Source organism: Varanus komodoensis, unplaced genomic scaffold (assembly GCF_004798865.1).
Source record: "Varanus komodoensis strain SLA01 unplaced genomic scaffold, ASM479886v1 scaffold63, whole genome shotgun sequence".
Lineage (NCBI taxonomy): Eukaryota > Metazoa > Chordata > Lepidosauria > Squamata > Varanidae > Varanus > Varanus komodoensis.
This window is the reverse complement of record NW_025336259.1, coordinates 3,481,076-3,493,500: the sequence shown is the minus strand read 5'-3', so window position 1 is coordinate 3,493,500 and position 12,425 is coordinate 3,481,076. Positions and strand designations below refer to the sequence as shown.

At 46.8% G+C, this 12,425-nt stretch overlaps 1 protein-coding gene across 1 annotated transcript in view; it reads left to right on the top strand.

Moving 5' to 3' along the window:
* Nucleotides 1-12,425, top strand: part of TENM4 (teneurin transmembrane protein 4) — a 472,851-nt gene that overhangs the window by 323,645 nt on the left and 136,781 nt on the right. The window contains exon 11 of the mRNA XM_044450236.1: nucleotides 10,933-11,034. Coding sequence (XP_044306171.1) covers nucleotides 10,933-11,034 — 102 coding nt within the window. The remainder of the gene's footprint in view (nucleotides 1-10,932; nucleotides 11,035-12,425) is intronic.

Genomic DNA, 12,425 nt, shown 5'->3' with positions numbered 1-12,425 from the left:
GCGCACAGGCAGCCGCGAACGGTGTGCATGCACGACGATCCTTTATTAACCTAACTTTGCAATCCCTGAGGCCCTCTGGCAAGAAAAGAGTGCCTCATTCAGTGGAGCAAACTGTAGACTTGAAAGTATCTTGCACCGGCAAGATTCCTGATGGACTCAGAGGGAGTGCGGGACCTCGAAACACAAAAGGGGAGCCAGCCCAACTTTTCTGTCCGAGCCTCGCAATATATACCTTTTAGCAAAAGAAAACAATACTTTGCTTGGCAAACCTGACGGAGGACCATCTAGTCCTGCAATCACCTGTTGTCAGCAAAATCTAGATGGTCTTCTCTGTAAGCTGACAAACTGTGTGTGTGTGTGTGTGTGTGTGTGTGTAAAAGTGATCACTTTATTCCGCTGATCTTTAGATACTGATATGCAGAGTACCAGAGAGCAGATTTCTTTGGTTCTTTTCCTCGACTGCTCCGGCAGTTCACTTTACCCTGCAGTCCTTTAGAACTGCAATTAACTCCCAAATGGGAGTGCGCATGCTTTGTTGTGGTTTCCATTCCTTTATTTCATTTTACAAAGGCCGCTTAATGAACCCCCCACCCCACAAGAAGGCATTGCATCACCCCAAGCTGGGAGAGTGATAGGCATAAGGTTTGCAGATGCTAGTGTCTATGAATAGATGCAATATTAGAAATATTATAATTCAGCCTTACAACCTCACTTTCAAGCTTTAGGCCAGGTAACCTTGTGTGTCTGCAGAGCCAGCCACCTTCTAGGTGCTAAATAGGAATGTATGACAGTTCTGTGCCTTTCAGCCGGAACTGGGCAGTAACGTCCATTTGATGGAGAGGCCCGTCAAGCAGTCTATGTCTTGGGGCCGCCCTTCGTGTAGAGGATTTTCTTCCATTTACCCCCTTTCCGCCATGGCACCTGTTACTGACTTGCACATGTGCATTGATAAAAGACTGCCAAAAAGCCATCGAGAGATTGATTGATTGAATCAAGATTTTGTACGTATGCTGTGCTTAACTGAAGTGCACTCCTGCGCATCGTTAAAACACCAGTGGAAAGAATCTTGGAACAAGCATACATACCTCAAATGCATTTTTTATCTGAAAATGTCTTCACCTCAGATTCAGCCCCAGGAAATGCTCACAAATAACTTTTTGCCGTGTTGTGTTGGAAGATGCACAAGCATTCATAATGCAAAGTGAAGAAAAAGGCAAGAATGATTCCAAAGAACTGAAAACTCTGGGGAATGGCTTGAGCAGCTCTCCATACAAAATACAGACTTCAAAACCAGAAAAACTGAGGATTCCATTCGTATAAGTTTAACTTCAGGAACAAGGCCGTGGAGTTTGGATCTCCAAAATTAGATTCGAGTGAGGAAAGTTTTGAAATGTTTAACCATTCAGACTTGTGCTGTCCCTGGAAGATGTAGTTCGCTGCACGGGTAAGACCTGTTGACAAGTCGTGGATTTGTCTAATCCTTTTCTAAAGCTATTTAAGCTCAGGGCCATCACCACATCCTACAGTGGCAATGCATTCTATAAATCAATTGTGCATTGTCGAAATAATGCTTCCTTTGTTTCTCTGAACCAACCGTTGATCAGCGTCATTTGTTTCTCCCAAGCGTGTACTCGCCTTGCAGCATAGACCTTTTATCAAGTCGGGATAGCTCTGAAGCGTCAACATTATACCCTGAGTACCAACACTAGCAGGGCCTGTTCACTCCCTATAGGTTTCCTGGAGGTGTTTGGCCACTCCCTGTTGGAATCAAGATGCTGGAGTGTATTGACCTTCTAGCTGATCAGGCAGGGCTGTACATAGGTTCCTGTGTTCTGAATATTTGTTAGTCAGTCTGAGTAGGAATGGGAGAACCAAGGATGTTTGAGCTTACCAACATTTTTCAAAGGTCACTTCAAAGCTCGCTCCAGCTTCCTCTTGTTTTCATTTTGACTGGCATTTCAGTTCGTTCAAGCAGGGACAGTGCGTGTCTGAAACAGGAAGTGTTCACACCTTTTGGTGTGTGTCTATGCATACTTTTTCCCTTGGATTAAAGCCAGGATGGGGAAACTCAGGCCTGGGAATCTGGCAATCCTGGGTATCCCCATTCCCCTGCTCCCTCTTCTCCCAACCACGGATCATTGGGTGATTCCCTAGCTCCTCAGAATTGGAATTCAGCTCTTGGTTGAAAGACGTTCCCCATCCCAGGACTGAAATCTAAAAATGGGCATGTTTTGTTTTGTTTTCTAAATGTGCAATTGACAGTGCACGTTTTTCAAAAGGTATACGTTTTCCTAATACACTGGAAAGTTTGGGAATGTGGAAACGTTTTCTGAACCAGTATGCTCAGAATTTGGGATTGTGAATGGAGCAAGTTTGGAGGATTTGCAAACTGGACTGAAATGCTTGGGCATCCTGAGTCAAGCAGTTCTACAGGCCCGGCCTTTACACCCGCTGCTGCTACAAGACCCTTGAAAAAGCATAGCCTGAGGAAAGTTTGAAAGAAAGTGCAGCTTACAGTGGAAAACCCCAGTCACAGAGCAGGAGCAGACTTCAAGGCCTCCTGCAAGTCTCGCCATATTTTACCCATCCATTCCGGGCATTGTGAATTTTGCTCGCTAAGACTGGAGTTGCTCCCATTTTGTGATTACATCTACACCAACCAGCTTTCTGACATGCCTGATAAATGGCCAGCATTAGAAAGTACGTAAAAGGAATAAGGCAGAGCAAAGAATTTGGAAATGTGCACTCATAATTCTTGAGAAGTGATCATTTGCTGGCCATTCCTTGCCGTCATCAATCAGAATTACTGTGTTTCGCAACATTATCTGTGGGGAGGGGAATTTCCATCATTCAGACATTTGTGTAATACACACAGGTGCTGATTTGTTACGGGCGTGAAGAGAAGCAAAAGTAATCAGTGCTGCTACCTCCGAAGTTATTTATTTCACTTTTATTTAATTTTATTCTTAAACTTTTTTTAAAAACCCCGCTTGTTATGTAATTGATGGATTGTTTTTGTGTTTTGGTTGTTCAGTTGTTCAGCATGGTTGTCTGCTGGTTCAGAGGTGCTGATAGGGAATGACATGTAAATTATTTGCATAACTAAGTGAGGGGGCCGTCCGGCGTGGCTATCTGTACCCCACCAGACCCAGAACGGGATCCGCTCAAGACCTGCCAAGGATTGCTGTGATACAACTCCTGACTTTTCCTGCAGCTGGGCAGGTGGAATCTGCTACACTCAAACGAAAACAACAAATCAGCTTTGCGCTAGCATAAGGAACCCACCCGCCACTCCTAAGTGTGGGTGCTGGTTGCGATTGCTGAGAAAACATGAGCCAGGGAGGGCTGTGCCGTTGGGGGTCAAGAGAGGCTGAAATTAGCAGGAGCAAGGTTTTTAAATAAGGGAGCAAAGCAGCTCACTGAAGCCTCCGTAGCTCTGGAATGTTGCCTGCCAGTTCGGAAGACAAACTGGGGATGATGAGGGTAATACATGGAGAGCATTGCCCTGCTCCAGAACGTTATGATGTATAGTGGGGGCTGTTCCAGCACTCAGGCCCATGCTGACCCCCTCTGAGGTTCCTGCAGTCGCTTGAGGGCCTGTGGCCCAAAGCATGGAGAAGCAGTAACAGGGCCTCAAGGCTGGTGGCCAGTTTGCAGGGGATGCCGTAGGAGGCAAGACTGAGGGAACTGGGTCTCTTCAGCCTGGAGAAGAGGAGACTCTGAGGGGATCTGTTGGTGGCATACAGGTATGTGAGGGGGTTGTCACATGGAGGTGGGCAGAGACCTGTTCTCCCTGCAGAGGAAGGCAGGATGCGCTCCAACAGAGCCAAGCTCAGGGAGCCAAGGTTCATGTTGGATGCCAAGAAGCACTTCCTGACAGTCAGGACCCCGAGGGTGTGGAATGGGTTTCCACGGGAGGTGGTTGAGGCCCCATCGGTGCGGGTGTTCAAGGACAGGCTGGACATGCACATGGTGGGCATGTCGTGAGCAGAGCCGGCTGGAGCTGGGGGTCAGACTAGATGGCCCGGGAGACCCCTTCTGACTCGCTCTGTTTCTATGTTTAATAAGCCAGAGAGTGCCTCCGCCACTTCCTGCACTGCTCAAGCCCCAGCAGGGCTTCCAGAGGTGCAGAGAGCATTGTCTGGCTTGGCCTAGGCTCGTGCAAGCCGGTTCCTGCACACGCCGCTAACAGCGTTGCAGGACAGGTGATGGCCTGGGAGAAGGAGGGCCCTTGACCATAAGGCACTGCAGCCATCGACTTGGTCCGGGGGAGCAGACTGGCCTTTGGAGCAAACGTGCCAGCCCCCCCTTGGTTTGTCCTGTTCTGGGGAAGGGTGTGACTGGCTGGCTGGAATTCTGCACAGGAGCTGGCTGGCCGGCTGGAATTCTGCTCTAACACCTGGATGCTAGTCCCAGTGGTACGCTATAGAATCTACAACTTAGAACTCTTCTGTCATCCCATAACCAAATGAAGAGGTACTGTTTGCAGATCGCATTGCCTTGCGGTGTTCCTGGCGGAGGCTTCCCCACGAGTTCTCCAGCTCCAGCTGAAAAGATCCTCATCCATCCAGCAACAAGCAGCCCCTTCTCTTTAGTGCATCTCTCTGCCTGCGCCAAGGCAACTATTGATTAGGTAAATGGTCTCTGTTTTCAGAGCTCTCTCTTCTCCCTTCCCCTGCGTTCTTCGGCAGGTACTTTTTCTCTTTATCAACTGTCGTTTTCCTGCACTCGCTCTCCAAATGTCTTTCGGCTGCCCTTCGCAGCATTTTCTCGGCTCGTCAGCCAGCTCCATGGCAGAATGCAGTCCTTGCACGTGGAAGGCCCTAGCGCACACCCCCCTCGCCGCCACAACAGCATCTCTGGTTAAAAGGCTCTCCAGGAGCAGGTCTGGGAAAATCTTTGAGACTTGGGAGAGGCCCTGCCAGTCAGAGCAGGCATTTGTCCATTTTATGGATTTATACTCCATTTTTTCCAGTTTCGAGGGACGTTCCAATTGCAGAAAACAAATTGAAATCATAAATAACATGGAACTAATTCCATATGTTTGCATTACATATTCTGACCCTGGTTTTATTCACGTGCCAAGAGCAGTGGCACTCTCAGTGTTTTTCTATCATGTGTTTGTGTTGGAAGTTTCACTGCCATCTCACCTCCCCTAGTTTTTCTTGATTTGCCCAGATGTTTCACCTGTATTAGATTGTAGCAAGCAAAGACACACGGTTGACGCTTTTCCAAGTTTACATTTTTTAAAAAATGTAGAGATTTTTCTAACAAGATTTTTCTAGGGGAAGAAAGCTCCTGCATACAGAACATCTTCAGTAAAGATTTTAAATGGCAGATGTTTGCATGTCTAGCAAACAGAAAGGCAATTCTTTTGCAGCTCTGTTTTTCAGTGCACCCTATGGGGAGCTGCCATCTGCCCTTGGTGACCTGAAAGACCTGCTGCCCAAGTCAAGGGACCAAGGTTCAGTTTGGATGCCAGGAAGCACTTCCTGACATTGAGGACCCCAAGGGTATGGAATGGGCCTCCCCAGGAGGTGGTTGAGGCCCCATCAGTGAGGATCTTCAAGACATGCACATGGTAGGCATGTCATGAGTGGAGCTGGGGGTCAGACTAGATGGCCCAGGAGACCTCTTCTGACTGTATCTGTTTCTGTGTTTCCAAGTCCATTGTAGCTGTTCAGTTGATTTCAATGGGAAACCTTTCCACCAAATACTGGACATGTTGAACAGGCATTTGGTTGATAGCCCAGCTGCAGGACTGATGCAGTTTGTAATCTGTTGTTTGAAATGGGTGCTGGCTCTCAATGTATGGAAGCTACTGCCCCCTCCCCACTCTACACTTCCCCCGTCCCTCATTTCCCCTGCTAAATGCATAGTGTTTGGTTTATTTGTATGTTTTTCTTGGCTTCAGATTTGTTCTTTTTTCAATGCCTGGGGACCAGTGAATGAGGCACGGCGGCTATAAAATATGTAACTTTTAACATGCAGTTGCCTCTAATGCGGTCTGGTATTAGGCAGACATCGCCTTGGCCTCCAGCCCAAGAGAGAGGGGCCCCCTCGTAATTAAACCTGATGCTACCTGGTAGATAAATAAGGAAGAAATACTGCAGCGGCTGCTGTTCTGCTGGCAACCCAGCAGCCAAAGGGTAGATAATTAATCCAAAACGAGGGAGAAGAGAAAGATCTATTGGGAGTCTAACCAATTTGTCCATCTCTTTAATATGTATAATTGCCTTTTGATCAAAGAAAACGTAATCTGCCTAGGTAATTGCAGGACAGAGCAAGACCTCTTTGGAAAGCTTACCACAGTACTCTCGGACCTTAGAAAAGCCCTGCTTGCAAACCGGGATATTTCGAGACTGCTGCTTCTGAACGCTGCGTTCAGAGTAGAGGGAGCTCCCAGGGTGCCCAGGAAGCGAGTCCCCGATGACTCTTGGGAACCAAAGACCTCCCAGGAACTGGAGTGGCTGCCCCCAACCCCAGCTGGCTGTCTTCTGTCCCCAGCAGGAAGTCCTAAAATGCATTCAGGCTGGGCCTTTGCCTTAGCAATGCAACCTTCTGGGCCTTGGCTTGCTACTCAATTTCTGGCTTGCCCTCCCTGTCTGTGATTAGGATGCCTGCGGCTCAGTTCTGATGGAGGGTTGTAGGGTTCTTTTTTTTTGTTGCTTGTCCTTTATTGCATTTCTATGCAGCCTAATAGCTGGAACTTTCTGGGCGGTTCACAAAACAAGACCAAAAGCTGTAAAATATAATCACATAATAACGCAGTACGAACACTTTTAAAAGTTTAAAACAACTGAATAACACGAGAATATTTATAGTAAACCTGCCCTCGGAGTGCCGTTTCCTTGGGGGGGCATATAAATCTCTAAAATAAAACAAAGGCAAAACATGCCTTAAATAAAGAGGGGCCTGCATTCACATGCAAAGCGTCTCTTGGAGTGTTGGAAAAAGCACAGTAGTGATTCAGCTTGTGACATCTCTTGTTCCAAAGGGCCTTGGAGCTGACTATTAATGACAACGCAACTGGGCGACACAGTGAAACCAATACAGTTCCTTAACCTCAAGAAGATTCTCACCTTAAAAACCTGCAAAGAGTTTACCCTTCTTCCACAACACTGATCTTTATGGCCATTTCTTCCTCCTTTCCTTCCGTCCTTCCTGTAGGAAAGAAGCGCTTGACACTCCCTTGCTCTAGTTCCCTTGATACTTAGGTGGGATACAGACTAAAGGTTGCATGCTTATGCAGACTGAGGCATGTTGGGAGTTGTAGGCTTCTTGGGGGTCTAAACTTGCACAGGATTGCACCATTAATCACTCTTACAGTAGACTTGTTGCAATCAGTGCATCTTAAGTTTGTTGTTAGTCGCGCAGTCGTGTCCAACCCATCACGACCCCATGGACAACACTCCTCCAGGCCTTCCTGTCCTCCACCATCCCTGGAGTCCGCTTAAGCTCACACTGACTGTTTCAGTGACTCCATCCAGCCACCTCATGCTCTGCCATCCCCTCCTTCTTTTGCCATCAATTCTTCCCAGCATTAGGCTCTTCTCCAGGGAGTCCTTCCTTCTCATTAGGTGGCCAAAGTATTTGAGTTTCACCTTCAGGATCTGGCCTTCTAAAGAGCAGTCGGGGTTGATCTCCTCTAGGACTGACCGGTTTGATCGCCTTGCGGTCCAAGGGACTCGCAGGAGTCTCCTCCAGCACCACAATCCAAAGGCCTCAGTCCTTCGGCACTCGGCCTTCCTTATGGTCCAGCTTTCACAGCCATACATTGCAACTGGGAAAACCGTAGCCTTGACTATATACACTTTTGTTGGCAGGGTGATGTCTCTGCTTTTTAGTATGTTGTCTAGAGCATCTTAAGTTAGTCATGACTAAATTAAGCCCCACCTGTTTCTGTGGCCTACTCAGTGTACAGCTAAATCTGGGTTTATCTCCACATCTGCACAGCTTTAATTAAAAACTATGAAGGGCTAAAGGCATCCCTCTTCAAATTAATTTGTAACCCCTCCATTTAATGAAGATTCCATATCATGATCCCGGTGCCGGATTGAACTAGCACAAGCAACAAGGGTTTTATGAGACTTTCATTTGTTCTCGGAAAATATATGCGCTTACCCTGTCGGTGAGCTCTGCAGTGTTTGTGCTGAAAATGTTTGCAAATTACAAAACATTCATTAATTTGACTTTCCTATTCAGTTTGGGCAATTTTCTGAACCGCCTCTGCTGTAGCCTGTGGGAAGATTGGTGCAAATTTGGGGATTTTTGTGCTGTGTCCACGTGCATTTTACACAACTTTCCCTTTTGCTGAATTCGAAATGCATGTCTAAATCAGGCATGAGACAGTTCATCTGCTGTCACGCTTCCCTACAAATAGTTTTTGAGCAAGAGTGCAGTGGTCAACCTCTTTCTTCCAGTAACCTAGAAAGACCCACCATGTTCTGAATACCATTTCCATTTACAGTAAGTAGTTCAACAGCTAATTTCACTGCCAGGGAAGAAGTAAGAACATTTACAAATGGCTTCATTGCCACAAAAATCTGAAAAAAGGCCTTTAAAAGTATGGCGTTCTTTCCCAACCACCGCCTCTCTCTCTCTCTCTCACCTGTCTCAGTGAAAAATGAATCCAGCTAAGCTATTGCCACTCCTGTATAATTACATCCTATTTTAATATTACATGCATTACACTTAGCAAGGATCAGAAACAATAGATTCAAACAAACCCTGCTATTTTGTCATTTCTCCACGTCCCGCACAGACAATAGTACCCTGTCTTTATGCAAACATATGTTAAGAAATCATAAAAATTGTCTTTATTCTCTCTGGGGGGAAATTAACATTTAATAGGCTATATTTTTTTTTCTTCATGAAAAGAAAATGGTAAACATTAACAGTTTAACCTCGTTGTTAAAACAAAACAGAGAATGTAAGACAAATTTTCCTTTATCTTTTTGCTTTTTGTATACAAGATGTAGTTGGTGTTTAGTGTCTCGAATCCTAATTTCTACCAATATCTAGCAAAAGCATTACATGATGTGTGGAATAGAATTGTATCCTTTGACCGACAACTTAAGAAGCTAGAGGGGTTTTTAATATTTTGTGGTTATGTTCAGCATTATTAAGTCAGTGATTTTAAATAGACTTTCTTGATTGTTTTGATACTGATAGTATATTGATTCGGTACTCTTAACCAACTTCAGTGGCATCAGTCATAAAGCAGGGATTTCCCAAACAAACACACTAGAAAATACACAATGCACAAGCGTGCTAATTTATTAATTTCTAGCAGAGGCGTTCTGGGTCAAGTGCTGGCTTTAACAATTCTCCCCTTGGCTTAGTGGAGAGTCTGTTTTTTATGCACAAACGGGGTTACACAGAATTTCCCCTCTCTGAAAGTGAATGGGGAAAGCTACCTGGTCACGGTGACTGGTCTCCTGATTTCTGCAGGGCTGCTAATCTACTCCACGCAGAGTATTTTTGTTCTGGTATGGCAATAGATAATGCTTTCAAGACATGGAGCATCTTTATTCATTGGAGGAGAACTGGTTCTAGTCCTCATGACAAGTAGGGTGTATTTATCAGAATGAAAAAGCACAGCAGCAACCCAAGTGGGGGCTGCTGGGGGGCAGAATTTTGGGGTAGAAGCAGAAGTACGTGTGGAACAGCTGATGAGAGACAGCATGGTATAGTGGTTAACTCTGGGGCTGGACTGGGCTGACCCCAAGTTCTAGTCCTCTTTGGCCATGGAGCTCATTTCATGTCTTTGGGCCAGTCAGAGATGCTCAGCCTAACCATCTCCCCTATTATTGTAAGGATAAAGTGGAGAACCATCTTTGGATCCTTGGAAGAAAACTAAGGTGTGGATGCAACCAGTGGGGGGACGGGACAAATGAGACAGGTGAAGTCAAATTTTGGGGGTCGAGCATGTCATGGCACATTGAATAAGGGAAGGCAGAACATGCCCTGGTAAGGGATAGTAAAAGGTCCCAGTCACCTTAAAGCATAACATGTTTACCCTGGGCCAGGTTATTTGTTTTTCGGCGCCAGGCGAAGACCTTTTTATTTAAGCAGCATTTTAAATGTTAATGTTATTGAATTTTATCTGGCCAGGGTGGCTTACTTTATATTGTATGTATTTTATTTTAATGTTTATATTTTTAATTATGATTATTTAACTAATTGTTGTAAGCCGCCCCGAGGCTTCGGCGAATGGGGCGGCATAAAAATGTTTTAATAAATATTAATAAACAAATAAATAAATAAACCATTTCACTGGGGCCTTCCGAGCAGCCGCATGTGCTGCCATCCAGCTATACCAACACTCAGCAGAAACAGGTAAGGAAAAGGTCAGGCAATGGCGGCAAGCACATGACTGTATGAATAAATGCAAATGCAGTAAAAGCAAATAAATGATGTTTCTGAGCAGAGCAGGAGCCCTGCTGGAGTGGCTGCAGCTCGCACAGGCGAGGTCTCCCTGGCCGTGTGAATGCATCCCCACGCCCGTCTCCCTACCCTAATGGGAACTTGGAGGCAAATCCGGCCACCTGTATGACTGACTGAGCTCTGCATCATTTTTCCTCCTTTGACTTTGCCTTTACTGAAGATGAAACTCAAATGCTTTGGCCACCTAATGAGAAGGAAGGACTCCCTGGAGAAGAGCCTGATGCTGGGAAGGATTGAGGGCAAAAGAAGGAGGGGACGGCAGAGGTTGAGGTGGCTGGATGGGGTCACTGGGGAGGTGGGTGTGAACTCGGGTAGACTCTGTGGGATGGAGTCACTGAAGCAGTCGGCGTGAGCTTAGGTGGACTCCGGGGATGGTGGAGGACAGGAAGGCCTGCAGGAATGTTGTCCACGGGATCGCGATGGGTTGGGCATGACTTCAGACTAGCAGCAACAACTCCTTTTCTCTGTTTCTTCCTATCACAGAGTCGGTGGACAGTTGCCCCAGGAACTGCTATGGAAATGGTGACTGTGTTTCCGGCAACTGCCGCTGCTTCCTGGGCTTCCTGGGTCCGGATTGTGGCCGAGGTAGGATTGGAGCCATCTCTTTTGTTCCCGTTGCTGTTCTAGGGCAGTGACAGAGCAGTCCCGGGGCGTGGGCTTGGGGGGGCCACTTCGGCGGATGCAGGGCTAGGGGTCTGTCGGATTCCCTGGGCTCAGATCCCTGGTTCTGGTCCGTTTCACCCTCTTTGGGTGGAGAGTGGCCCACAAGCATTTGCAGATTTCCTCTCAGCTCAGCTCACTGTGGATGATGGGGTTCAGTGCAGCAAGAAGCCCAGCAGGGCCTGCAGGGACGGATTCCAATAGGGCTCATCCCAGCCCTAAGAAAGGAGTTTCCAAGAAAAGGTCAGCAGCCCTGCTGCCGCACTGTCCATGTAAAAATTCTCGGCAGCTCCAGATTTATCCTGGCAAGGTGTCCAGAAAAGAGAGGATGCTGCAAGGTTGCGCCCAGGGCCAGTGTCCCTCTCTGACCAGGTTTCTGCAGAGGCACCCTGGCCAGGTCCCTCTGGAGTCGCTTTTCTGGTGACCCTTGCTCCCTCCAGCCCACAACTCCAGTTGGCCAATCGGAAATGAGTCTTCAGGCGCAAGCGTAGCCCTCAGGGAAGAACTCTCGGTTTTACTCCTTGAGGAGTTCTGCACCATCTCATATTCTTGCACTATGTTTTTCTGCAGGGCATGGGACCACATCTAAATGCCCCAGGCCTTAAACTGCTTCCATGGTGCATTCACTTCGCTCCTTCTGAGCAGTCACTGGTGTCCAGAACCTCAAACACCAGCACTAGTCCTAACTCAAAAGGCATTCTCCGCAAAGGTGCAAAACCAAAATGAAAAAGAAAAATAGCTTTGGCTATTCAGAAGTGTAGAAATGTGAATGACACTATTACTGCAGTCACTGCCACTACAATAATATTAACAATATTTAATTGTATTGATATTATTGACTTAAAGGACTTAAAAAGAACTAGTTTGCAAACAGGGTACCACCGAAAATATGCATGCTGCCGTGGCGTGCAGAAGCGTGATCAGTAAATACTCCAACTTTTTTCCATTAGTAATAACTACCTTTTTTTCACAGTGAGCAATTCTTATTAGACGCGTTATTTTGATCAACTAACAAAACAGGAGTAGTTTCTCCGAGTACAGCAGTTGTTTTCCAGTAAACAGAATATGGTGTAGTTCAACAGACACCCCGCCGCCGCCGCCCCCCCCCGCCACCACCCAGCCTGGTACAGTCTCGGATCGCAACTCGAGCCATGCCTTCAGCACCAGATTGGGGAAGGCGGCAGTGAAAAGCTGTTGGTCGCGTGGGCCTGACAGTTTACTAGCCGTTGTGCCTTTGCAGGCATAGCCCTCCCCATGCGGCTCCCCCGCCTTCCTGTTGTTTGCTGCACGTGAGCAAAGACTGGGAAGAAGGGCCC